A 27,623-nucleotide genomic window follows, 5' to 3' on the forward strand; every position below is an offset into this window, starting at 1 on the left:
GATAACTGTTGATTGTCAAAGGAGGTCGGCATGAAGGATTTCAGATGGTTCATGTTTTAAGTGTTCTGATGTGTAATCTCACTTCTGCGTGCTCATTGTCAGTCGATGCAGCGGTGAGCATGAATCGGTCTTGTGGGCAGCTGTCCGCAGGTTTCTGCTATTAAAATTAATGATTGGTTGAGAATGAAACGATCTTAGCGACGCAGTCTGTCGGTGTCTTGTGTTATTACAGATGCAGCTGATGCAGATTATAGGTGATCAAAGACAGCAGCGTGGAGTCCCTTTATTAATTCCCCGTGGCCAACACGGTCAAAACTAATGATTAATGCTTATTCCTAATTACTGATGTGGTCCAATTAGGGCCAGGGGTTAACCTCAAACACTGTTGTGGTATTTACTGTTCTGAATGGGAAACAGGAGTTTGGGGAAAAGCCACGCACGTGATTTTCTTCACAAAAATTGCCCCAATTACTCTTTTTAACCTAAACTACTAAATAAAACTTGTGGCTGCCACTGAAAAAGATCTGCACCACTGCTGATTTTAAAAAAGAAGTTAGTGCTTTAAACACTTTACAGACGCTGTGTCACTCGTTTTCATTTTTGATCTTATGCAGATCGCACAGACGCAGGGTTTCGAGGATGAACTCTGACGCACGATGTGAAACATCTTTGCATGTAACCAACAAATCAGACGAGGAAGTCAGGGTTGCAGATGGCTGTGTTGTCTGAAGCATTAGTGGTCACACAGCAAGTCAACAAGTGACAACAACAGATGCCTCATTTGAACTAGTTTTAACAGCGTCTCCCCATCTGACAAAAGAAATTATATTAAATCTAAAAAATGTTTCAGATCGGAGAACAAAGTTTTCTCAAATGAGTCTGTGACCCGACTCTGATCCATGTGGGATTTGCTGACATGGAAAAGATAAGAAAGCCTTTGAGGACAACAGGCCAAAATAGTTGGAGTGCTAGTAGGGCGTGTTTGCTGAAGTATGATGTTCATGATGTTCTCGACCACGTGCCTGATATCCTTCCTGATAAGCTCAGGTGTGTTTGACAGTTCAGAGGTGTGACGACAGTGAGTCACGATCATGAGTTAGGCACAGTGGTTAGCGCTGTTGCTTCACAGTCCAAAGACGTGCAGCGAGTGGGCTAAGATCAGGTGGTGATAATAAATTGTCCACAGGTGTGAGTGTGAATAGTCGTCCGTGTTAGCCCTGGGACAGACTGGCGACTGGTCATGGTAATAATTAATAAACTATTTGCTTTTGTTGGAAAAATCTTTGAAACAACTCTACAACCCAGCTGTTTTATGGAATTAAAGCAGTGTTTGTTCCTTCTAACCAGATATCACACACCAACTCTCAGCAGCACAGTGGGCTGTGTTGTTGTGATTGAACTGTCTGTGACCTCCCTCCTCTCCAAGCTCTGTATCTGACATCTGACCTCCAGAGCTGATGGGACCTGTCAGATAGACTAGCATTGGTCTGAGTACAGCCACTACCCCGGGGGATAATGTGGATGGAGGAGATACAGACTAATCCATCACAAAGCATCAGCTCTATTCGCCCTCGCTGCTAGCATCTGAAATCTTCCGCCTATAAAAAGGGCCGCCCTTTGGGTCTCGTCTCAGTTACTTTCTCTCCTTGTCTCTCTTTTTCTGGGACTAATAGGATTAAATTAATTGAATATCACAAGTGCTTTGGGCAGTACCAAGCTGCTTTAGCTAACTGAAGAAGCAGAAATGGAGGGTTTTATTTAACAATGGGGATCCTGAGCAAAAGAGCGCTAATCAGACCTTAGAGCCCTCAGCCTTTGCTCCCATTGAGCAGAGCCATGGAAGATAACTGCTTTAGCAGATGTAACTGCAGTACCGATAAGGCCCGCGGTTATCTGGTCACCATAGTGCTACTCGTTCAGTTCACAGGTTCTGTTCAAAGACTGGAACGAAAGAGAGAGGAAACAGGAAGAGGAGCCTGGTGGAGGAATGATGCCAGTCTGCTCGTGGTAGCTGGGACTGTTGAAATCTTCAGCTCATATTCAGTGTAATCGCTACAGGAACTTCACAGAAGAGATGAGCTGCTGTTCAGATCTGTGTTTCAGTCTTAAATGTTACCTCTGAATATACTGGCATTACTCATGTTTAGTGTCTGCACATTAGTCCGTACCCTTCATCTCCATACGTCGTATCAGTTTATTTTATTTGGCTTTCAGTTTGACAGTGTGGAGAGCCGTCAAGCGAAAGCCAGCTAATCAAATCTGTTATGCTTTTCTTTTCACTCTCTGTCGTGTGCAGTTGTTACAGTGGCTGACACGGAGTGATTGATATCAGTGTATATTTACAAATGACCCCAACGAACCAAAAGCTCAGACTGCTCTGTTTCAGGCTGGTCTGTCTACCCTTGTCTCTGTATGATGGCACAGAGTAGATATTGGTCTCCTCAGGTACGTATCTCAGGCTGTGAGCACACAAGCCCCGCCCACCTGTTCAAAAATACTGTACGGGGGAGGGGGAGCCAATCAGGAGGAAGTTAGCTTGAAGGGAAGTAGCTAAAGCAGCTTGTTCCAAACGTTTTACATGGGCGGCTACACCAAGGCGACATAAATACGGATTAATCCAGTCGTGCGTCATATGAAGTTACAGTAAACAAAGAGCTGGATTTCCTTGTTGCTGGACAGCAGCCTGCAGTCAGCTGTTATAGTTGTCAACAAGTGTCACGCAGAGCAATCCCAGCCTGTTGTTCTTTGAGTCTCTCCTCCAGATTTCATGGTCTTCTGGCAGAGACCTTAGTCTTCATCTTGGTTTCAGGTCAGGACTTTGTGCAGACCAGTCAACAGCTCCCATTTTGATCTTCTGTTGGTAGTTTTTTACCAGGATGTTTTGGATTGTTGCCACATTGAAAGACAAAGCAGCCACTCAGGCCCAGTTGTCCATAAGGTTTTCTTTCCAAATCTGCACACTTGCTCCTTTCCTGGTGATTCTTTCCACCTTGACAAGATTCCTAGTTCCAGATCCACTGAAGCACCACACTGTAATACTCCCACCACCGTGTGGGGAGGGTCTTCTTTGGGTTATACACCTCTCCCTTCTTTCTCCAAAAATAAGCAGTAAAAAAACTCTAGTGTAGTCACCTAACCAAGCAATGTGCTTCCAGTGTCCATGATCTTTCTCCAGCTTGTCCTTAGCATACTTCAGCCTGGCTTGAAAGTGTCTCTGCTGCAGAAGTGGAGTTTTTCTCCATCTGTAACCATCAGTCTGTGTCTCTGTGATTGTTTTCTTTGAGACTATAATTTCCTGCCTTGGCTAAGTCAGTCATCAGGGTCTTTCAACACATTTCACCAGAAATTTGAATTCTTTCACTTCCTTGTTTTATATACTGAGCGGCTTGCTTTGAGTTTGTTGATGACGCGTCTCGTCCAGTTCTTGCTTTGTGAGCATCATCATTTCTTTTGTTTTTGGCAGGTTGTACCAAAGGACAGCTCAAGTTTTAATATCGTGTAAACTGGGAAAAAACATCAGTTTTATCTTTATTATCCAAGCGTAGAGCATTACATAGCACATAACTGCACAGGGGCTAATAATATTGTTTTTATTCTTTCTGGCATAATTCTGTTATTTTGTCCACATTACGATTTCTAAAGAAACCTGGTAACCCTTCATGCTATGTTAAAAATCCCTTGCTGTGTTAAAAAAGCACTGGTTTTTGATTTCACAGGGGATAAACAGTATTGTCCAGCTGTACATAGATGATGTTGATATGAAATAAACACTAATTGTTGCACTTGTTGTTGTTGCTCAGATCTCTCTCATCTTTTTTAAAATGCTATACACACAGATGTTTTCATGCATTTGCATTAAAAAGGACGGAAACACTTAAAACCATCTCGATCAGAGAATTTGCAGATATAAAAGGAGAAACATGCTGGCGTTACACTGTGTAACTCTGTAACAGCAAAGCAGCAAAGTTTTTGGTCGCCTTCGTGCACAGCGTTCGGGAGAAACAAACAGAAGGCTTCCTGCCTCCGAGGATTTACTCGTGACATTTCCAGCTCGTTTCACAGCCAGTGCAGGTGCTTTCATTATAATCAAATGGCAGCCTTAAAACAACAACGAAAAACGCAACAGTGAACATGTGCTCTATCTCTCTGATCTAGTCTTTAACAAACGTCACCTTGTGGCTGTTTTCTCAAACAGGAAGTACGAGGACATGTTAGGGCTGCACTTGAGTGTTATTTTTAGAGAAGTTCATGAAAAAAACTGTGAGATTTAACATAAACACTGTAACTTAACTGAGACTCAGACACATGTTTTCAGCATCTGGGATTTCTTTAATACCAGAAGGTAGTTTCTGATGACGGGGAGATTCTGAGGGTATCGCTTCATCAAGGTCAGGCTCACATGACCTGAATATATATAGTGTCAGTAGATTGCTTTGCATCAACTTTGCCCATTTATTTATTTATAATAACATTGTCCGTGTAGACTGTCCTGGATCAAAGGATCCTGTCCTCTGCTACTTTATTTAACCTCTGTTAATATTTCACAACGATACCGTAACATTTCAAATGTAAAAGTGATCATAAGGTAAACGCACTCTGACCTCACAAACACCTACATCAGTGCAGTTTTGGATGGTATTTAGCTGACAGCATTTTAATGTTGGTTTTATAATTATATTGAATATAAAAGCAATTATATTCGGGCTAACACATTAATAGACAAGACTATTGGTCTGTTATTATTAACAGCAGCTGATTAAAATGGATTTGAAGGCGGGTGAATATCTCACTAGCTAAAAAGTCGGGTAAAGCATGAGAACTGCTGAGTATCTGTACATGATGGATTGTTGGTTTTCTGAAGTTACAAAAATTGTTGGTCCCCCTTTGTTGACCCAACAAGCTCATAGCTGGGTAGCATACCCACTGTAGATGGACACAGTCGAGTCCTTGTGTTGTGTAGAGGACCCAGAATTGAGCCCTGTGGAACTCCGCCACCATCCTTAAAACACACCATTACACATGTGGCACAAGGATAGAATTCTTGTGAGTTTTTGGCTTTTTTTGGATAACATTTTAGTCTTCCTGTATGTCACAGTTGATTCTTCTGGTAGACTGTGTTCCATTTCACACTGTCCTAGTGTCTGCCATCCGACATCCGAGTTGATCTCAGGTCCAAGAATCTCTCGTTTCAGGGATCTGAGAGACCAGGAACAGTGTGTAATGCAAAGCTTGCTGACAGCTGCTGTTGGAGGGGAATATGTGGTTGCAGTGGAAAAATATATAGTTACATGTGAAAATACGTTCTACAGTCCAATTTTCCTCTTGACTCACAAAGTAACCTGACATTAAAACTGTGATTACACGGAGTGTGAAGAAGGAAACTAATTCATTTCCAAACCCACAATTGAAACAAAAATCTAAGTTTTGATGGACTGGAATCATTTATTTACATATTATTATTATTATTATAATTGATAGATGCACACATTTTTGTTGTTCTAGCTGCAGACAAAGCCAGGCTTCCTGCTACTTGTATCTTCATGCTGAGCTAAATTGAGTATTTAGCTCTTACATTAGAAAATGTTATATTGTAAGCTTATATTTTATGATTCTCATGTCATTTCCAGCTTAAGAACATTAAGCTAGGCTGCAGTTATCTGTCATTTGGTAACATGGTGTGATGAGTCATTCAGTGTTTATTGCCCCCAAAAACATGTCAGAGGTTCTCCTCCCGTTCCTGTTGGTACAAATCTAGGATTGACTCTTTTCGTGTAGCATGACGTGGATTCTGACAGTCCAGACAAAATGAATATTGGATGTGCAGCTCTGCTCTTTAAATTCCATCCTGACTTCTTTGTTCAGTCTTTATTGCTTTCTAAAGCTGAGCTCCTGCTCGCTCCTGCTCGCTCCTCTCTCCCACTATTCTTCTCTTCAACTCCAGAATCTTTTTTTTCCCTCCCTCTCTTACTGCAGTTACCTCATTTCACTATTCTTTTAAAACCTTCTTTCTCTAGAGGACGTTGTTCTTATAGCCGGGTGGTCCAGCCTAATCAGAAATAATATAACGAAGCTGCTTGGCTCTCCGCAAACTTGAACTGCATCCAACAGCAAACTGAATTTCCAGCCAGGAGAGCGGAGGGTGAGACGGGAAAGGTACAGAGTACATGAGCTGTGGAGACAATGAAATTAGGAGTACAAAGTGGAACGTTAATAGGCACAGAGGGCTGGGTTATTAACAGAAAGGAAAACATCTCTGAGCGTAGACTAGAGCAAACAGGAGATCATTCTGTTTGCTACCACAGGAAAAACAAAGCAGGATCTGTATTCCCTGGAAGAACAAAGATATCGTCAGGTATCAAGGGACAGTTGATTTGGTGAACATAGAACAGGAAACCTGAGATAGTCGGGAAAGGATGGCAGAAAAAGTGTCACTGTGAAGAAATGTATATTGTAGATTTTGAATAGGACATCTGCACTGACGTCCAGAAGCGTCCTGTCAGTGCTGTGTTTGGAGCAGCAGCCCATACTGGAGTCCTAATATTGTACAGATGTTAGTGGAGTCATTTACAGAAGGCCTGAGGTGCACATTACTAACACAGTGATATTATTTTGAAAAATATGAAATATGAGTGCAGCCAGTAGTTTTATGTGGGATGTAAAATATGCTGTTTGTCCGTCCATGAAGTTATTTTCTCCTTTCAGACGGACGAGAAATCGCTGAAAGAAAGATCCTGATTTCTCTGTGCGACTCCTAAAAAAGGCCAAATCGATAACAAACCAACTGTGACAACAGGAGTCAGGACAATTACACTTCAATCCAGTGTGCGTGAGTGTGTGAGTGTGTTCACACACACACACACACGGTCATGACAGTGAAGATGTGCTCTTGGAGTCTGAGAGACTTTTTAATTCAGCTCGTTTTAATGATTTGTCTCTCAGCTGTTGAGCTCTGTACCGCGGGGGTGTCACAGCAGCAAAACATTATCAGGACAGTCCACATAGTCTCTTCTCCTAATTTCAGGTCATTTTCACGGCCTTGCCCACACACGGCACTAGTGCAAAATAAATAGTCCAGAGTTCCACGGGGTCTGAAGAGCCTCTTCGGTTCATCTCAGTCTTCCAAAAGCCGTCAAAGCTTTTTACATTTGTTCTGTTGGGATTTCATCATGAAGTTCTACGTTAGAATGAAACCTGTGTGCCAACTCCAAGCTGTAGCTGCCGAGAAACTAAATCTGAGGAGAGGTTGAGTGATTTGTTTTGTATCTATGTCCAGAAACTGTTGGGAAGCCACGAACCATCATCTGTTCAGCTCTGGGTGTCCTACAACCGCCAGCCAATGAAAGCAGCCCAGTTTATGACCCGCCATCCAATCACAGTGAGTGTTTTTTCTTGTGTTCAGAAGTGCTTTACCCAACACATTTGTCCGTGAGAAAGCAAAGGTACAGTCCCGTCAGATGGTCTTAAATCAGTCTCGTAGTACAAAGCACACAGCGAATACTGAGGACTGCAGAAGCCAATGTGTCGTTTCCAAACGTGCAGTTCTTCAAATGGCCACTGGAGGCCGATGCCAAAAGTGAAACCTTAGACTGTCATGTTAAAATACCCAACCTTAGCCAAGAAGCTAACATGTTTACAGGTTGGTAGAAAAAACATTTAGTTCTCTTTAGCTAATTTCCCAATTTATAAGAAGTGTACAGGCTTTATCATTTTATAAACTCGCTCAAATATTTGTCATGCTTAAATTATGGGAGTGGTTGATTTAACCGACTAGTGTGCTGGAACACGAAGCTGCTTGGACTCAACTCGTAACTTTGAACCGTATTTGTAGTGCTGGAACATTTTAAACTGATAAATAACACAACTCACTGTTTGTTTCACAGGTTTTTGATTGAACTTAGTTAACCTGACACAGTTTGTAGAAACAGCTGTTAACTAATAACTAGGAACTTCAAAAACCAACACGTTGGGAACCAAAATCTTTTTGCTGAGGCTTCAACACATGCATCCTGAAACTATGTGTGATGTCATGGTAGCTACAGCTTTTATATAAAGTCTGTGGTGCAGAGTGTTTATGCTGTTACTGCTGATGGTGTCAGTTTGAACAAACATAAGGATATTCTTTATTTATTCATGAAATGTTTTATTGTCAGACCTTTGGTTAAATAACTGTACAGTATTGCTGCAGAGAGTACCTGAATAAGTATTGACTTTCACTCGGTGTGTGTTCACAGCTATAAACAGGGTTTGCTAAGAAAGCAGCTTCAGCTCTGTCATTTTAAACAGGATGTGTGATCTGCGCTCCCGGTTGCAGCTACATTCATGCAGCCTTTGATGCTGATTCATGCATACATGCATATCTGATCCATCAGAGAGCCATGTGACCGGTTACTCAAAGGCCTCAGGCTGTAAGCACAAAACTTTGAAACTGACTCATTAAGGTGAAACTCCTGGAAATAAAGACGTCCAAGGTGTAATATAAGACTAAATGTGTGTTCTCAGCATATGTGTGAGGAGCACACACAGACAGCAACAGCAATAAAAACATTGAAACATAACAGCTGAACATTCGTTGTTCCCATTTCTAAAAAAACATTACACAACACGTTCCCATTTCAGAGCATCGAGTCTAATCGGACTTTTAAGCCGGTGAACTATAGATGACCCCCCCTCTCCCCCCCGACCCCCCCACAGGAGTACTACATAGCAGATGCATCTGAGGACCAAGTGTTCGTGTGTGTGAACCACTTGAACAACGTCACACACCTCTACATCTCAGACACACAGGGTCTCGCCTTCTCTCTGTCGCTGGAGAACGTGCTGTATTACAGTCCTGAGAGCTCTGGCAGCAACACACTCATCAGGTACTGCACACACACACACACACACACACACACACACACACACACACACACACACACACACACACACACACACACACACACCCCTACCTGTTTGGATACAAAAGGGCAAACCTCTCGTTAACAGATTGTCAGGCTAACTAAAAACACATAATCCAGTTTCAATAAAAATCCTTTGGTGAGGGCACTGCAGTGGATTTGGAACATACTGAGATCTGTTCAGTCCCTGCTGGGTCCATATATGAACCATGTGTTGGGCACTGCACAAGTACAAAGAGTGTGTGGACAGCATGAGGGATAAACTTGCCATAGCCAGGTGTGCAGAATCATATCCAGACTGATGTAAGTAGACTCAAAGTTGTAACTGGGCCTCTACAAGGTGCTAATGTAATGGTCTGAATGGGTTTGCTCACCATTGTAGGTGCTTGGGTCCCACAGCCGAATGTGTCTGGAACACCTTCATCCAGCCTGCCTCCTTACAGGCGTCTGGACCGTCTCAGCTGGCTCTTTGCTTTTAATGCTTTAGTGATTTTTCCCCTTTTCCTTTAGATAAGTAAATGAGCAGATCACATGATGAACCAAATTGTACCAGCAGATAAAAATGACTGCAGTCTGTACCTGCAGGACAAATCGAGCACTATCTGCAGCCTTGCCAGTAATTGAGTTGTTCCCATAGAAACCACAGCAACTGACAGGAAGGCCTCTTGCTGTCTTTACAAATGCTTGGTAACAGTATAGGTTTTGCAAACACTTGAAAGCAGTACGTCCTTTTCTAATAGTGCATTCAACTGATAGCTGTAGTCATTGTTTGCCTTCTATATAATCACGAGGACGATCTGGTGTTAGTTTTGCAGAGGCAGTCCCAGTGTTGGCTTAGCTTCCTGCCAAAGCTGATTGTTTCTGTTTATCCAACAGCGTCTGCTGTTAACACTTCTCTGTCTTCTGTTTCTCATGACTCATTCTGAAACAAAGCATCAGACTGTGAGTTTCATGCTTCCTGTTTACCTCTCTGCTGTGTGTAAAAGTTGCCTCATGTTCTACGTTTGAACAACTTGATGATATTACTTTCTGTGCTTCTGTGGTTCTGACTGAAATCATCTTTAAAGGGTCCAAAGCGTGGTCCTGGGATTGGGTGTTAGGAGGACTGGTAGGCTAAAGTGTGCAAAAGTTACAGTTAGGAAAAACAAACTGACAGCAGTGTTCAGTGGACAGGGTGGGAGTGCAAACCAGAGCTCTATCATTGAAGTAAAATAATGAAAATATGATCACGTTGAATAAAAACACAATTCCTTCCTTCCTTTTAAATATTGTAAATAATTTGTATTGTTGTATTGTAGAAATAGATAATTACCTTGACATTAAATATTACAGAATCACCTCAGATGTTCCTCTCTGACCCTGCCACCATGTTCGCGTTTGCTGCGCAGGTATTTTGCCAATGAGCCGTTTGCAGACTTGCACCGTGTGGAGGGGCTGAGGGGCGTCTACATCGCCACGCTCATCAACGGCTCTGTGAGCGAGGACAACATGCGATCTGTCATCACGTTCGACAAAGGAGGGACGTGGGAGTTGCTTCAGTCGCCTGCTACCGATAGCCTGGGCGGAACCATAGACTGCCAGGTACGCCAAGTTTAACTTATTGCTTTCAGTTGTTTCTTTCCCACAGAAGCACGAAACATAAACTTCTATTACTTCATCAGATTTCCATTTGATGGATTGATTAGTTGCCACTAATAGTCCTACATTACTTTGTTGTCTGACTAACAGAACCAATAAGCTCAAATCTGCTGGAACTTTTTGTGTTCAAAATTTCTCCACTTTTCTCTCGCTCTCCAACACCACAGCTCCAAACCATGACAGAGCTGATGGCTGTAGACGTCCTCTGTATGTCTTGATAATGATTTGAACTAAAAATTTGACCTGATGCAACAAAATTATTTTTCTCAGTCCAATTCGTTTCCCAAGTTAGACAAAATCTCACATTTGTAAACCAAGAAAGCTGAAGCTGGACGTTGCATCTTCAGTGTTTTGTTACTCACCCAAGTGGCTTCTTCAGTCCAGAACTATCTGAAGCTAGTACATGAGAGCAAACTGCAGGAACAGCTTGAAGTCTCTGGGATCTCCTTACCTGAATGACTGAGCATCCAGTTACTGCTGCCTAAAATCAGCAAACACAAGTTTGTATCACATCTCATGTTAGCTGGTGAAACAGTTTGGTGGGTTAGCCAACTAAAATTTCCACTCACACTTGATTTCAGTATTGACACGTTTGCAAACAAGAAGATTAACCAGCTAGTTATCATATATTTTGCATGAATTTGCCGATTGTTAGTTCTTAATATTAGTTAATAAAGCAATTTGAAAAAGGCCAGTTAAGCTACCAGGTCAGCCCTGGGAGTTAGCTAACCCCTAAACACTTGCTTGGTGAGCTAAACTGGAATTTGTTCTCTCCCCAACCAATCACAGCAGATGGCCCCGCCCCTCCCTGAGCCTGGTTCTGCCGGAGGTTTCTTCCTGTTAAAAGGGAGTTTTTCCTTCCCACTGTCGCCAAAGTGCTGCTCATAGGGGGTCATATGATTGTTGGGTTTGTCTCTGTATCTATTATTGTAGGGTCTACTGTGCAATATAAAGCGCCTTGAGGTTACTGTTGTTGTGATTTAGCGCTGTATAAATAAAACTGAATTGAATCGTTCGTGTTAGCAGGCATACTAGTGTTAGCTAAGTTTAACCACGAGCAGGAATCTTAGGGTAAGATTCAATGACCCAATGTGAACTGCTGATGTCGCAGAAAAGCTCAAATCGGGTAGATATGAATCCTGTGAATTGAACAGCTAAGTGTCATCTAACTTTTCTCTCGTCTGCTTTTCCCTCGTAGCTCAGTAAAGGTTGCTCCCTTCACCTGGCTCAGCGCTGGAGCCAGTTGTTTAACATCCAGCTAAGAAGAATACCCATTTTATCCAAGGATTCTGCACCTGGACTTATTATGGCCACAGGTGGGATAACACGGAATAAAAGTTTTTCTTGGATTTCATCGATTCCTCATTATGAATAGATTTCTTTCCCCCAGCTCATTCGACCTTCCTGTGTAGGACGCAGACTACAAGCAGTGAAGTCAAACATTGACAGATTTTAATGGGTCCAACACTTTTGTCTCACACTCAGTTTACAGATGGTGAACTTAAACTTTCAAACTCAAGTCAAATTATAGTTGCACTACTAGAAACCTCTGGGGTTGTTGTGAACAGGGAAGAAATGTCCCAGAGCTTTGACGAAAGCCTAAGAGCTAGATGAGGAGAGTTTCAGTGCCATCTGTTGGAGGATGGCTTGTTGTACTTTTCAGTAACTTCCTCTTGGTTTATGATAACACTGATTCAAATATCCAGTGCAAGGCAAACAAGTCTGTGATGTTTGAGATGCCTCTGTCTCTCTTAGTATGTGGCCACTTCCTGTATTGCTGAAAACACAGGAAATAGGATTGCACCTTGTGAGATATGTGTTAGAAACTTGCTTCATGCATCATTGTTGAAACATCTGTCCTGCTTCTCATTACAGTTACACAGTTGCAATTTAAATCTCAAAGACATAAATAATGTGAAAACTGTTACCACATGTTCAATTCTCATGAATTCCTCAGAGCGAAGTGGAAACAGTGTCAGTGCTGCAGAGACATTATGGCTGCAGTTTGAGTTGTCTCTGCCTCGTCACAGCTGGTCGAGAGCACTGATTTGTTGATACTCTGCAGTGTTTAGGAGACTGCAACCAGCCTGTCTCTTTAATTAAATTCTTATTAGATGATGGGCATGGAAAGAATGCAAGAAAAAGGGAGGGTGAGCGGAGGAGGAGGAAGGAGCGCTGCCAATTGCTGCCACCATGTGCTTCATTATCGCTCTCTTAGATAGATGGGCTAATTACTGCTGCAGCACCCGGCGGGCACTTGACGGGTCAAACACAGTCCTGAGTGCAGGGATGAACATGCACGACCACCACAGGAAACACTTTAGTTCCATGCAGTTTAACTTCTTATTTACAAAATATTAAATATCATTGATTAGTCTGTGCTGTGAGTATACACCAACATTAAAACCACCTCAGTGACATCGGGTACGTCTCTAAGCCCAAAGTCCTCACATGAAACCGTCGCAGTTTTCCTGGTTCGGAATCATGATGTTGGCAACAAATCCTTCAGTTGATGTAGATCGCACCTGGATCCCGCCTCCATCCGTCCTGTTTCACTGTCGAGGTTTCTCATTGTTTTGTTGTTGGCTTCCATTGGTGTCAGTTATGGTCGGTCTGTTATTGTCTTTGTAGTTCAATTTATTTAATACAAGAAAAGATATTGTAATGATATTTAAAATGCATGCAGGAACATTTACACAACACGTCTACAAAACACATCAGACTATCAAGAGAAACCAAAAGAACCAAAAAAACTGAGATAAAACACGATAATGTTTAGAAAAAGCATAAACTATCAAAGTAAACAGTCGACTTTTAAAACACGGACGAAACCATGAAAACCACAGACACCATATGAAAATTTAAATAAACCAAACAATGATAAAATCAAGATGAAACACAACACAACATAGAAATGTTGGCAAGTTTGAACTTTAAATGACAAAGTTGTGCATTCCTCTTTAAAATTATCGCGAAAGTCACCTTGTTTTTACAGTTAACACAGAAACATTGCAGCTGTACACAACCAAACACGCTGGCTACTGAAGAATATCTCATTTCCTTCCTTGGAAAACTCTCGGATCGTTTACCCTCTCTGCTGGGTACAGGGTGTTTTCGCTCTGCCAGGCGGGTGGGTGGTCATGCAGATTTGTGAGTTTGTGAGGTGAAATAGGACTTTGAAATTGACACCAGGTGTTCAAATCTTAGTGACCATGATGATGTCAGAGGCCAGGTTTTCTGAAAATCGTGTGACAACTCGCATAGGTGCGATTTAACTTGGACACCCGATGAATGCGATAACTCCAGAACAAGGCGATGTAGAATTTTCAAATCAATACCACAGGTGCAGCTACTAAAATTCTGAAGCTTTCCTGAACGTACGCAGACTCCTACCACAGGTGTAAGTGCTAAGAGGCTGACGAGTAGCTCTGACGGCAACAAGTATGTTTAAAGAATGAGTTGATGTTGAAGGCTGGTTTATTTAAGATATATTTTGTATCTTATCTCTGTTAACATGGTGTACAAGGAATGACTGTCCCACAGTAATTCCCGGGAATATTTGTTCCCTTTGATATTGGTAAGACCTCAACGCAGTGATTATGTGATGGATTTGTGCCGAACTGAAGTTCAAGACTGTATTTGTTTGGTGGCTTTCTTTAAGGCTTTTAAAAATAATGTTCACAAGAATTGCCGGTTCCCCTCGAGTATTGGCAACACAAACAACAAAGGCGATTGCTGAGAGATCACAGGGTTTTATTCCTGTGTCCTCCCGTCCATGTGAGGGGAACTCTTAGAGAGTCCAGGGTCAAAGGAGTGATGCTGGAGAACCTCCAAGGGTGTGACGCAATGGTCTGCAGCCAAGTCCAGTATCAATTTAATCAAGCTGACCAGCTGGTCCTGCTTTGCGGCCCTGTTAAAACCACCATTAGAAGGTGGGATTGAAATCCGTATTCAGTTGTTGCTGTCTTAAATCTCCAGTGGTTTTCATTGCAGTTGTGTTCTACGCAATAATAATCAGAGCTCATGCCAGGGTCCAGGCATAATCTGGTCTCCTACAGAGGTCAGGGTCAAAGAAGTGATGCTGGGGAACCTCCCGTCTCCGAGGAAAGCCTCTACCTCGTGGTGCTTTCACGCTAAAATAATAAAGTGCTCCAGCTTCTTGTACAGTCAAAGTCGAATAAAATAAATATATATATGTAATCTAAACAAAGGCATTAAAAATGACCTTTATTCTGTCTTTTTGAAAGGATTTGTGATGTTAATAGGATAAAATGAGTAATCTGCACTTTAATCACACATTGATTGGTTGATTTAGAACCCACTGTGTTTCTGTCGCAGACATCATGCAGGATGCTGTAATCAGTGGCAGCCATTTATTTTTCTCTGACACTTTCTGTGATGATATTTAACGTTTAGTGTCATCAGCCCGTTTTACTGGGAGAGAGAACCAAATTCCTTTCAGAGGCATTATTACAGCCCTGAGCAGAGACACATCAGCCATGCTGCTCTCATTCTCATCTGTGCTTCTGTCATTCACCCTGAAATATTTCAATGTGATTGATGTCCTGAGCGGTTGTTGTCTGTTCTCGAGTGTCAAACACAGAGAATGATGGTCCTGATCCTTTTCCTGATGGATAGATGGGGGATACACTAACACGCATGTTGGAGGGCATTTGGATGAAGATATAAAAATTTCTTCCCAACTTCCAAACTCCAAAGTAAATGTTACCTGTTGTGCAAATGTGTAAGAGCGCTGGAGCAAATAAACGTTGTGTAAACAGGCGTAAAAAGTATTTTCAGTCTGCTTCACATTTTTTTTCACATTCAAATTTTCTAAATCTACTCTACTTGTAATCTCTGCTTCCTCGTTATCAGCCCTGTGATGAAGCTGCAGTTGTTATCTAAAGAAACACTAAAAAGTGCCGCTGCTGTAGCAGCTGTGTGAGGTTGTGTTAGCTGTCACATTGCTTCTGTCGCTGATAAATGCTAACATCCTACATTTTAAATAATAGCTAATGCCTTTAGCTAAGCAGATAATTATTTTAACTTTCTAATGATTTTAATTAGAAAGTTAAAATTTTAACTTTAGTTTCATCACGGTAGGCTACGACAGGGTAAAACATGTCAGCCTCTATGTGACACTCAGTATCAGAACAATGCCCAACACAGGACAACAATGTTGGCTCCCTAGTGGATGTTTCCAGAACTACAGATGGATCTCAGCATCTGTAGGCGGATTCAAGCAGGCCTCTCATCCTTATGTTTTATAATTTTTTTATTTTCATTGTGTATTTTATAAAATGTTCTAAGCAGATTGTTCCTGGAGGATTTCATTTCCAGCAGATACAAATGCCACATGCATGAAAAGATTCAAAATGCTCTGGCTTAAACTCCGGAGTTACAAAAGCAGCGATCATATGGAGTCAGAGTGTGTTAAAGGCCTTTTCTGTCTTCTGATTGCAGGATCTGTTGGCAGGAACTTGGCCAACAAACCCAATGTGTATGTATCCAGCAGCGCTGGAGCCCAGTGGAGAGAGGTCAGTGCAAAGTTTGAGAACAACAAGAACAGTGGAGACGGCTAAACTGTGTGTCAAAGAAAAAGTCACTATTCAGGCTTAGTCCTGTAGACAGGCTCGAGCTTTATTCAGCTTTCGTAGACGACTGATGTTCTCATGCCCACATGTCATGAAAGGACGTTACTGTTAATTCATTTAGTGTTCAAAGGACATCGATGATATTTTCAAAAGTAATTAGTGCTTCATTAGTCTCATACTCTACTGTCCTTAATTCTAGCAGCAGATTGATGGGGATTGTTCTGACTTTGATTATTTAGAACTGGCACTAAAGTAGCTTTATTGCCGCCTGACATCAGACACATCACTATAATCAGGTTCCTTATGTGTCAGATGACTCTGACTTGTGTCTCCCCCGCAAGGATCAACCTGGGAATCTTTTGTTTGTTAGATGAACGTCGATATCACTTAAAGCTTTACCGTCTAGTCCACACAACAGCACTGTTGTCTTTACACTAAATTTCTTCAACCCTGTGAAGCACATTATGTCTCACTCACACTGCTTGTGGTAATCTAGGCATTGGCAGGCCCTCATTTCTACACCTGGGGTGACCATGGCGGCATCCTGATGGCTATTGCACAAGGAGGCCCCACCACACAACTGAAGTAAGTCCAGATGGCTTTCCTAAACTTCCTCCAGCCGAGGAAATGAATCGGACAGGAGCTTCAAACCCAGAGAGGTTAACTTGTGACAGCTTTAAGAAATCTGGCAGGCGGAGCACATAAACGGCACCTACCGTGTGGTCGTGCCCATTAGCCAGCAGGAGCAGACTGTGTGAATGTGAAGCTGCCTGCTGGAGTTAAACAGCAAATAATCCTTCCACTAATCAACAGAACTAGATTAAAACACCTCTGTGCCAACACCTACCTTGCAGCCAACTTTAATTCATGAAAGTGATGTATTATAACGATATGTATCCAGTTGGCTTCATTTCCATAATTCATTTTATCTTTCCCTGATTACTCAGTAACCCGATTTTATCTTCATATATACAAATGTCCCTATTACTGGGTTAAGCCCGACTTTTAATACACGTCGCGCTCCCACTTTAATTTGATATTAACTCATGTTTGTTTGTTTCATCTGATTGTCTTCTCTGTCTTGCTGTTGTTCCCTCGGTGAGTGAGTGGGCATGCAGCAGATGAGCTGATAACTTGGTAACCTTGGTGATCAAACATTACTCAGTTATGTTTAGTCGACAGTACGTGAGAGGCTGCTACCAAACACATTTAGAAGATACGGTCATTAATAATACCACGCCCCTGTCAGGTTCAGCACCAATGAAGGCGAGACGTGGACCGACTTTCGGTTCTCAGAAAAGGAAGTGTACGTTTACCAGCTGCTGACAGAGCCCGGAGAGAAGAGCACCATCTTCACCATTTTTGGCTCGTATGCCGAGCAGAGACACAGCTGGCTCATCTTGCAGGTCAACACCTCTGACATTCTGGGTAAGTCCACGATTGAGAATGGAGATCTTTAGTTCTTAGCAACAACAGCTAAATGCAGAAACAGTTATTTCTCAGTTTAGACTAAAGCCAATGCTGTAGGGGTGATTTGTAGTCATCTGTAACTTTTGATTTTATACATGTAGTTCTTATATAAACTGAAAATAAGTAAGCAATTCATATAGTGCCTCCATATAATCGTCCAAACAAATGTCCAGAGATATTTCAGATGGCTGTAGAGTGATGATGCATGCTTGCAGGTTGGTTCTCTGATTAATAACCTCATGTAGTAACTGTAGCTAAAACTAGCATAACTCAGCAGCTACATGAAATAATTTAGATGACAGAAATGAATTTCATTAATTAATCGATGAATACAATCATAAAACTGTTATAAGATCTGTAACATTTGCTTGTAGCACCTAAAGTTCATGTGTGTAGCCAACGTGCGCATGGTTAGCATGGTCAGAGGGCCCGGTGGCGCCAGTGTCCGGCAGCCTCGCCTCTGTCAGTGCGCCCCAGGGTGGCTGTAGCTACAATGTAGCTGCCATCACCAGTGTGTGAATGTGTGTGTGAATGGGTGGATGACTGATTGTGTAAAGCGCTTTGGGGTCCTTAGGGACTAGTAAAAGCGCTATACAAATACAGGCCATTTATCATATACCATAATGACAGTAGCTAGTGATAGCATAGCATCCAGGGTTTTTAGGGAGAATGAACTGTAACAAAAGGTAATACACTGTAGCAATGTTGCACACAACTACTGCTCATGTACCAAAAATAAACTCACTTTACATTTTTGTTACAAAGATTGTACTTTAGCTAAAATAGCCAGAAAGCACATGCTAGCTGTTTGCTGTTGTTAACTAAGAGCACTACATTTCATTAATTCCAGAAGACCCTAGGGCTAGTAAGGAGTAATGGTTTACAGAGACACATGATTATTAACTTGGGAATAAATTAATGTATAATCACCAAATTCTAGTAGCAGCTAACACTAATAAAAAGTTTCTATTATTTAAAAATGTGTTACTGTGTAAAAAATAAACAAATAAAATTAAAGGTTAAATAAAATTCAAAGAAGGAAGACGTACAAAAACAAGCCAAGTCATTTCTAATCACCAATATTCCAATTTAATAATAGGAAATAACTATAATGCTAATTTACTTCTAAAAGTAAATATGTAACTTGAAACGATGAAAGCTAGGAGAAAGGCAAAGGATAAATACTAAGCAACACACGCCAGCAGAAAGGTTTATCTAGAAATACTGACTTTATAAATATACCATCAAGAATATTTCAACTCATTTGTCAGATCCACATCATGTCTACTTTTCCTTGGATGTTTCTTTAGGCGTGCCTTGTTCTGAGAAGGACTACAAGCACTGGTCCCCATCTGACGAGCACGGTAATGAGTGTCTGCTGGGCAGAGAGATAACGTTCAAAAGGCGAGCGCCTCACGCTACGTGTTTTAACGGAGAGGATTTTGACCGGCCGGTCACCATCTCTAACTGCTCCTGCACACGCCAGGACTACGAGTGGTGAGAGTCCACAAACTCTCCAGGCCTTTGATTTCAGAAGTCTTCATTTGTTAATCAGTTCTTTTTCTACTCCATATCCGAACATATCAGGTTTTTCATGATTGATTTCATAATGATTTATCACCAGGACTTGATGTTATGATGCAGAGGTTAAATTTCATTTGAAAGGATGCATTAACAAGAATAATGAAAAGAAAAGCAGGACTACCCCCCTGTGTATGGGTGGGTTAAATACTGTGTTGTTGTTCTTTATTGGGAGGTGCTGAAACTCACTATATTGTTTGTTTCCCCTCCTCTTCCTCCTTTCAGTGACTATGGCTTTAAGCTGAGTGAGGACTTGTCCCTTCAGGTGTGCGTGCCTGACCCTGAGTTCTTGGGCGACCTCTACGCTCCACCCGTTCCTTGTCCTGTTGGTACTACCTACCGCCGCAGCAAAGGGTAAACTGCTGTTATTAACGTGCAGGAATGCAGAGCCTGCCGTTCTTCTTCTGCAGTTTCTTAGCATAATGCCGTCGTCCACAGCAGTAATGGAGTAACGGATGCTAAAGAGGAATCTAAATCTACTAAACCATATATTTTTAATCAAACTGTGTTGGAAGAAAACTCCCATGCTATGAACACTGTAGTGATTCTGGCAGATATCCTCGTGTTGTTCCTGCATCAACGTGGTGACGTCTGTGATTTGTCATGTGCAATGTTGATCCTGGTCATTGTTATGATGTCATAGTTTTGCGACTTGGAAAAAAAACCTTCCGATGTCCACTCAAGAAAAAATCCCAAAAAGGAGGGGGTTAGGGTCGAGGCTGGACGTTAGGGTTAGGGTCGTGGGAGTGTGGGCGACAATGTTTCCACATCACAAAACTATGACATCACTACAATGTGATTGGTCATTTGAAATTAGAACCTTATTGATCCAGTAACAACACCAACGTAACTGAATGTGTCCTTCCTGGTTATTCTTCCTTTTTTTCACTGTTTTTGTTCGGACGCCACCAAGTTGCTGACAGATGAAAGCTCTTTTATTTCCCTCTTTTAGCTACAGGAAGGTACCAGGAGACAGCTGCAGCGGCGGAGATGTGGAGGCCCGGCTGGATGGAGAGATGCTGCCTTGTCCTGTCGGAGGTAATCTGCTTTCTCCAAACATTCAAAGATGCAGCTGAGCGTGCTGTGGAACAGTTCAAGGTGTCACGTTTCCAAACAAATGTTACCATCCAGTTTTACTGACTGGCACACAGACTTGGTAACCTGTGGGGGTTTTGTGGGAGAAAGGTGAAATCCAAATAAACATCCTTTATTTTAAGCATTTCTGCTTCTCCTACATATAAATACATTAGACACCCTAAAAAAACGTAGATGCACAGCACTGCGCAAAAATCGTGATCAAGCTCGACACAGTTGAGCTTCCGTTTGTGCTGGCATTGCTTCACAGCATGAAGAAATGAGGGGCGGCTCAAGATGTTTGGACCGTCATGTCCAACAGTTCAACTTGACTTTTAATGTCCTGCTAGCTGTGTTGTAGTTATTGAGTATGGGTCAGTAGTAGAGTCTCTATAATAGACCTGCTCTGAGAGGTAACAGCAGCTGGGCCGTTTCTAACTGGATGTATGACCACATGACGGCTGTGTTGAATGAATCAAAGAGATCATGTTTTCAAATTAATGAAGGAATTTACTCGACATGAAGCAGCCAATCGGTTTGTGTCAGTCGTTCAAGTTCTTTGCAGTGCAGCTCGGTGTCAGTGCACGTTTGTAGTCCCAGTGTTTGTCTTCAGGCTGTCTCCTGTGGTTTTGCAGAGAGTAATGAGTTCATCCTGTACGCTGTGAGGAACTCCATCCATCGCTACGACCTGGCCACGGGCACTGACCAGGCTCTGCCTCTGGCTGGCCTCAGGGAGGCTGTGGCTCTGGACTTTGATTATGACCGCAACTGCCTGTACTGGGCCGACATCTCCCTGGACACCATACAGGTCAGTGGCTCCTCTAGAAGATGCAGTCGGTGTGTGCTCTCTCACAGCAGGACAGCATGGTGCTAACTGTGGGGCTGAGACGTAGAGGGAGCTTAACCATTCAGCTGTTACTGACCTGCGTGTGTCTTTTGGTCCTGCAGCGCCTGTGTCTGAATGGCAGCACAGGTCAGGAGGTTGTCGTGAGGAAAGACCTGCAGAATGTGGAGGCTCTGACCTTTGACCCCATCAGTAGACTGCTATACTGGGTGGATGCTGGAGCGCAGAAGATTGAGGTATATAAAACATTGTCAGTGTTTGTCACTCAGGATATCAGACACATCAGAGTCGCGAGGTTATCAAACTAAAACAGTTGCTTGTTCGTTCCAAGTTCTCCTCTTTGGTCGTCAGATTATATTCATAATCACAATAATCTGTCTTCTTGACACAGCTTCATTACCGTTGACTTTTCCCTGTTATGTTTGAAGGTTTCAAACCCTGATGGGGATCTGCGGCACACCCTGCTCAACTCTTCCATCCTCGAACACCCGCGAGCTTTGGTTCTGCTGCCCGGAGAGAGGTGAAGAGTTTAAAGGAACCGAGTTTTATCCAGCCTGTGATTAAAAGAGTGAATCTGAAACGAGCAGCTTCAGGCTGATTTGAAAAGCTGACATTTCCAGTCAAGAACAAGAAATTATAATAAATATAGTGTTTGCTGATATTGCCTTTTTCAGGCAATCATGCAAAGATCCAGCAAACACAAACCTGCAGAGCAGGAGCATAAAATACACATCGGTCACCAGTGGTTCTGACTATTTTCTTAAACCTGATCTTAAGGTAAAAACACAACAATGCTCTGATCACCCTTTAAAAAGGATGACCAGACAAACTGACCACAAGATCATCTCTGAAAACAGATCTGGCTTCACTTCTGCAAACATAGTTCTGCTTTTCCTGAGACATCGGGATTCCTGTGGTCTGCTGCTGATCTCGTTTTCCACTTTCTCAGAAAATGAATGTATGGTTGACTCACTGCACTCACTTCCTCCCTTCTCTGTGTACATTGTCACTCTCTTAGAGTTTAAGCTTGTATTAAATATTTGACCTGGCGCCCAATCACAGTCAAAGAGTGGCCAATGGGCGCATTCGGTGCAAATTCCTAATCTTGTATCCTCTCCATGTCCAGTCTGATGTTCTGGACTGACTGGGGAGACCAAGCGCCTGGCATTTACCGAAGCTACATGGATGGAACCAACGTGTCCCGCATCGTGTCCGAGGGTGTCCGATGGCCCAACGGTATCACGGCCGACGACCACTGGCTGTACTGGACCGAAGCCTACAGCGACCGCATCGAGAGGGCCGACTTCATCGGAGGGCAGAGGCGCGTCCTCATGGAGGGGCTGCCCCACCCGTACGCCATAGCTGTGTTCAAGGTAACAACATGTTTATGAGTGTGTGTGTGTTTCAGTCTTGATGGATTGGGTGGATTGTTCACACTTTCGCGCTGCATGCTGTGTTCAGAATGACCTGTACTGGGATGACTGGTCTAAAATGGGAATCTTCAAAGCTCCAAAGGCTGGTTCCCAAAACAACGAGCTGATTGTTGGCAGGCTAACTGGAGTCATGGACCTGAAGATCTTCTATAAGGGGAAGAACAGAGGTGAGGACCAGGCAGGGAGGTGATGATGCTGTCAGTCTTCTTCAGGTTTAAATGAAATAAACTGGGTTCTTGCTCTCGTCAGGCCATAACGCTTGTGCCGACCAGCCGTGCAGCCTGCTGTGTCTGCCTCAGCCCGGCCACAGGCACACCTGCGTTTGCCCAGACGGCGCCCCGACTCTAACGACGCCCAGCGGAGAGCTGCAGTGTCAGTGTCCCCAAGGCTACCAGCTCCACAACAACACCTGCATCAAGACGGGTGAGAATAAGCACGTACTGCTTCTGGAAGACGCGTGTCGTAAGATATACGGACACGAAGCCTCCGACAATTAACAGTTTGCATGTTTGCATATTTCTTCGACTCCAGAACACAGCTGTCTGCCAAACCAGTATCGCTGCTCCAATGGCCGCTGCATCAGCAGCATCTGGAAGTGTGACAGCGACAACGACTGTGGGGACATGAGTGACGAACAAGAGTGTCGTAAGTACTCAGCAGCGTTGCTGCCTTCATGACAGAAACAATCAACTGTTGCTATAGAAACAAAGCTCTTTTTTCCTGGCGTCCTTCTCCAGCCACTACGACTTGTGACCCGTCCAACCAGTTTCGCTGCGTGGCCTCAGGTTCCTGCATCCCTCTGGCCTTTAAATGTGACCATGAGGATGACTGTGGAGACAACAGTGATGAGGAGAACTGTGGTACGCATTAATAAAACTGTGTGATTGTATGGTTAAATGTGACTTTTATTTAAAGCACTTTCATTGGTTAGGAAGACTAGAAAGTTAATTAGGTTAGGGTCATCACACAAATATTTTAGTTTAGATCAGCAACATTGTTTAACACTTTGATGTATTTCTCAGATTCTCATCAGTGTGGGCCCGATGAGTTCACGTGTGCACGTGGTGTTTGCATCCGCAAGAGTTGGCGCTGCGATGGAGACAATGACTGCAGAGACTGGTCAGATGAAACAAACTGCACTGGTGAGAAAGACTCAGCATCATACATGATGTCCCACAAAGTTAAATCAGAGAAGGTGTGAGCTGCAAGCGCTAAACAATTACAGTAAACTTCACAGTCATAAAATAAAACTACAAAGCTACAGCCTTTAACAGTGCAGTTAGTGTTTTTTTTTAAAGTCATAAAAACAGAGCTATTTACACAGCCGCTAACCGCTAACCACACAGTTAAAGTCACAGAATGACTGCTAACACACAACGACTCAGCTGCAGGCACTGAAATGTACAGCATAATAGTCATAGTGTTATTTTGGATATTCAGTTTGTTATTCCTCATAATTCACTGAGGTAGCAGCTGAATCAGTTCCTGATGAGGACAAAAGGCTAAACAGTTAGCTAAAGCTAACTAGCTTAGCAGGTTCTCATTGGCTGCTTTAGTGAGTTTTGGGGTTTGTTAGTTACTTTTAAATTACAGACAGCCAGTAAATTGTAAGTTATTGTAATACTCTCCAGTTCATAATAGTTTTGTTGTCGTACCCACACAATTAGAAAACGGTTATTATTGTTTTGAGGCTAGCTTGTATATGCTTGACGCTCACTTTATTAGCTACGCCTTGCTAGTCCCAGCTTGGACTAGCAACCTTCTGCATGATTCGACATGTTATGTTAGTGTTCAGAGATGCTCTTCTGCATATTTTGGTTGTACTGACTGGTTATTTGAGTTACTGTTTCCTTCCTGTTAGCCGTTACCCTGTGACCTTTAGGATCAACAGCACATGTTCACACAGTGAAAATGCTGCCGACTGGATATTTTCCCTTGTTTTTTACTATTTTCACCGTTCTCAGTAAACCATTGACATAGTATTGTGGTCAAATCCCAGTAGATCAGCAGTTTCAGAAACACTCAGACCAACCAGCCATGCCAGCTGCAGAGTCACTTGAATCACGTTTCTTCCCCATTCTGATGTTTGGTTTCAACTTTAGCTAAATATAGACATTTACAAAGTGCTGGGTGAAAATATATTTACTATATAGCTTATTCACCAATATAAATACATATATCAACATGTGCCAAACATTGACATACATAAATGCATAATCAGTAGTGCCAGTAACAAAGTGTGTGTAGCTGTGAAAACTTCACATTAACAACGTTTAAATCTGTCATACATTTTTAAACTCCACTCATTAAAACTCTTTGTGTCCTCAGTGGGCCACCATACCTGTGAGCCCAGCAGTTTCCAGTGTAACACAGGTCACTGTATACCTCAGCGCTGGAAGTGTGACGGTGATGATGACTGTCAGGATGACTCGGACGAAGATCCCCAACACTGTGGTAAGCTCACACAAGACCCTGATGTTTCACCCCTGCAAAGCAAGCAGAGATTTCCTGTTAGCAGTAATACTTTATTGATATTTGTTATTAGAGGGAACTCAGTGTAAAGGCTTCCTGTGCTCCAATCACACCTGCCTGCCAGCCTCCGCGCACTGCAATGGCATCAAGGAATGTCCAGACGGCGCCGATGAGAACAACTGTGGTGAGTGATCCCGTTAGTTTAGGAGACACTTTAGCAGTCAGACCCTCACATGCAATCGTAACTGTGAGAGAGAATATAATCATCTGACTGCTCTGCTGATCTCATGTCTGATTTGTTGTGAAAGTCATTGTGTTTTCTTCGCTTGTGTCACCCACAGATCCCCTGTGCACTCGCTACATGGAGTTTGTATGTCAGAACCGAGCCCAGTGCCTGTTTCAGTCTCTGGTGTGTGATGGGATCAAACACTGTGAAGATGGCTCTGATGAGGATGCCGAGTATGCACAATGTGGTGAGCGCCAATCATCTCCACTGTGATACTTAGCATGTTTGCAGCAGCCCTCCTGTGACCACCCGTCACCCTGTAACACCTGACCAGGCCAGTTTATAAAGCAGAGGTGTCGTATGATCATCGTCCCAAACAAGGAGAAAAGAGGAGGCTGAGTTTGTTTTCCACTCACCCGTGCACCTGAACAGTGGATCGTTAGATTTGTGCTTTGTGTTTGGATCTGTTTATCCCTCCAGTTAGGTTTTGCATCAGGCTCTTTAATCATTGCTTTGATTGTCGCACTCCCAACTTTTCCAGGTATTTCCTTGTTTCTGACGTGTCATTATTATGATGACATAGAAGGCTGGCTTTTTGTAACCAAATACAATAAATGCAGATGAATAGTACAGATGGGTTACATGGATCCAAAGAAAATAAGAGCTTGTGCTGGACTGGGTGGAAAGTAGATTCCTTGTGTGTTTTCTTTCAGCCGCACCGTCTGAATTCAGCAAAGTGTGTGACATCTATACCTTCCAATGTGCCAACGGAGTGTGTGTGAGTCTGGAGTGGAAGTGCGACGGCATGGATGACTGTGGGGATTATTCCGACGAAGCCAACTGTGGTGAGGATGAAAAGCTTATGGAGAAATGCCCAGACCCCCCCACACACACATAATGTTTACTATCGAATCATGTGGAACAAATGCACTGATTGCACACACTGAATATAGAAGTTATATTTGTACTAGGCATGCACCGATACCGATACTGGTATCGGGTATCGGGGCCGATACTGTAAAATGTGTGTGTACTCATACTCATAAAAGTTAACCGATACCATGAACCGATACCAACTTATTTCATTAGTCAGAGGGTGGCTGGTCATTTCTGTTGTAATTTTTTAGATTGGCCACTAGGGGGACATGTCGTGCTAAGGCACAGGGTTAGGCGAGTGAGACTGGCGGCTCCAGATAAAAAAGAGAAACTGGAGGCTGCTGTAGCTAGGCTAAACAAAATGTCAGCAGTGTGGACCGGAACAGCCAATTTTAACTCAGGTTTTGGAAAAGCAACGAAAAATGTCAAGAGAAAATCCACAGGCAGTTAAAATAACACAGGCTCTGACTCATTTTATTGCTCTGGATGACCAGCCAATGCCGGTCGTGGAAAACATAGGATCGCACCGTCTTCTCAGTGTACTCGAGCCGCGATATGAAATTCCCAGCCGCCCACACATCAGGGAGATAATGGTGCCAAAACTTTCTGAAGAGGTAAAGACAGCAGTGTGTGCGCGATGTCAGTCCTCAGTTTAACGGCACGGTGGACTGATGAGGGGTTTGTTCGTCAATGCCAAATACTTTCGTTATTTTTGCTTGCTTGTTTACAATATGGACACTCTGCAATAATTTAACAGTTTATTTTATTCTGAAACCTAATTTGTATTTATTTTATTCCAAACAGAAGTGTTTATTTATTATTCTGAAAGCTGGAGACAGTGCCAATAGTTCAGTGATATTTTGTTGAATTACAATGTGCACACCCCGCAATAATTTAACAGAAGTGCTTATTTTTTATGTGAAATTTTATTTTTGTGGTCATTTTATTAAGATTTTATTTTTTATCAGCAGAGATAAAATTTTATGTGTGTGTGTGGTTAAAAGTATCGGTTTTTGTACTCTGTAAGTAGTCAGATCCAAGTATCGGTATCGTATTGGTTTGAAAAAAATTGGTATCGTTGCATCCCTAATTTGTACTCCTGCAAACTTTTCGTTTCCCCACAAAGACCAAGTACATTTATGATTACTCAGCAAAATCCGAGGCTGACTGTTTCTCTGCTCGTTGCAGCTGCTCCGACCGAGGTCCCAGGCTGCTCCAAGTATTTCCAGTATGAGTGCAAAAATGGGCGTTGTATCCCCACGTGGTGGAAGTGTGACCTGGAGAATGACTGTGGGGACTGGTCTGATGAATACATATGTTCAGGTACGACATCGTTAGTTCTGGCAGTCGAGCTCCATCAGAAACCTCAGAGTTCGAGCAGCTCACCGCCCCGATTTAACAAAACTAGATGGCAGCAGTGAACATAAACATGAGTAAAATGTGTATAAGGATCTTTATCTGTTGCCACTGCTCTTTGCTGTAGGGGCTGTTCCTGCCAATCTCCTGCCTTTAGGTTTC

At 42.7% G+C, this 27,623-nt stretch overlaps 1 protein-coding gene across 3 annotated transcripts in view; it reads left to right on the plus strand.

Moving 5' to 3' along the window:
• The window catches only part of sorl1 (sortilin-related receptor, L(DLR class) A repeats containing), a 91,801-nt gene that overhangs the window by 42,458 nt on the left and 21,720 nt on the right, over positions 1–27,623 (plus strand). For all 3 annotated transcript variants that reach the window (XM_076892086.1, XM_076892085.1, XM_076892087.1), the window contains 24 exons: positions 7,274–7,375; positions 8,692–8,861; positions 10,286–10,478; positions 11,734–11,851; positions 15,999–16,072; positions 16,626–16,714; positions 17,379–17,557; positions 18,910–19,096; positions 19,406–19,534; positions 20,133–20,218; positions 20,890–21,062; positions 21,203–21,334; positions 21,527–21,618; positions 22,225–22,471; positions 22,560–22,698; positions 22,781–22,954; positions 23,063–23,176; positions 23,269–23,391; positions 23,554–23,673; positions 24,860–24,985; positions 25,077–25,187; positions 25,345–25,476; positions 25,943–26,074; positions 27,294–27,428. In XM_076892086.1, coding sequence (XP_076748201.1) covers positions 7,274–7,375; positions 8,692–8,861; positions 10,286–10,478; positions 11,734–11,851; positions 15,999–16,072; positions 16,626–16,714; positions 17,379–17,557; positions 18,910–19,096; positions 19,406–19,534; positions 20,133–20,218; positions 20,890–21,062; positions 21,203–21,334; positions 21,527–21,618; positions 22,225–22,471; positions 22,560–22,698; positions 22,781–22,954; positions 23,063–23,176; positions 23,269–23,391; positions 23,554–23,673; positions 24,860–24,985; positions 25,077–25,187; positions 25,345–25,476; positions 25,943–26,074; positions 27,294–27,428 — 3,277 coding nt within the window. The remainder of the gene's footprint in view (positions 1–7,273; positions 7,376–8,691; positions 8,862–10,285; positions 10,479–11,733; positions 11,852–15,998; positions 16,073–16,625; positions 16,715–17,378; positions 17,558–18,909; positions 19,097–19,405; positions 19,535–20,132; positions 20,219–20,889; positions 21,063–21,202; positions 21,335–21,526; positions 21,619–22,224; positions 22,472–22,559; positions 22,699–22,780; positions 22,955–23,062; positions 23,177–23,268; positions 23,392–23,553; positions 23,674–24,859; positions 24,986–25,076; positions 25,188–25,344; positions 25,477–25,942; positions 26,075–27,293; positions 27,429–27,623) is intronic.

Source organism: Maylandia zebra, linkage group LG14 (assembly GCF_041146795.1).
Source record: "Maylandia zebra isolate NMK-2024a linkage group LG14, Mzebra_GT3a, whole genome shotgun sequence".
Classification (NCBI taxonomy): Eukaryota; Metazoa; Chordata; class Actinopteri; order Cichliformes; family Cichlidae; genus Maylandia; species Maylandia zebra.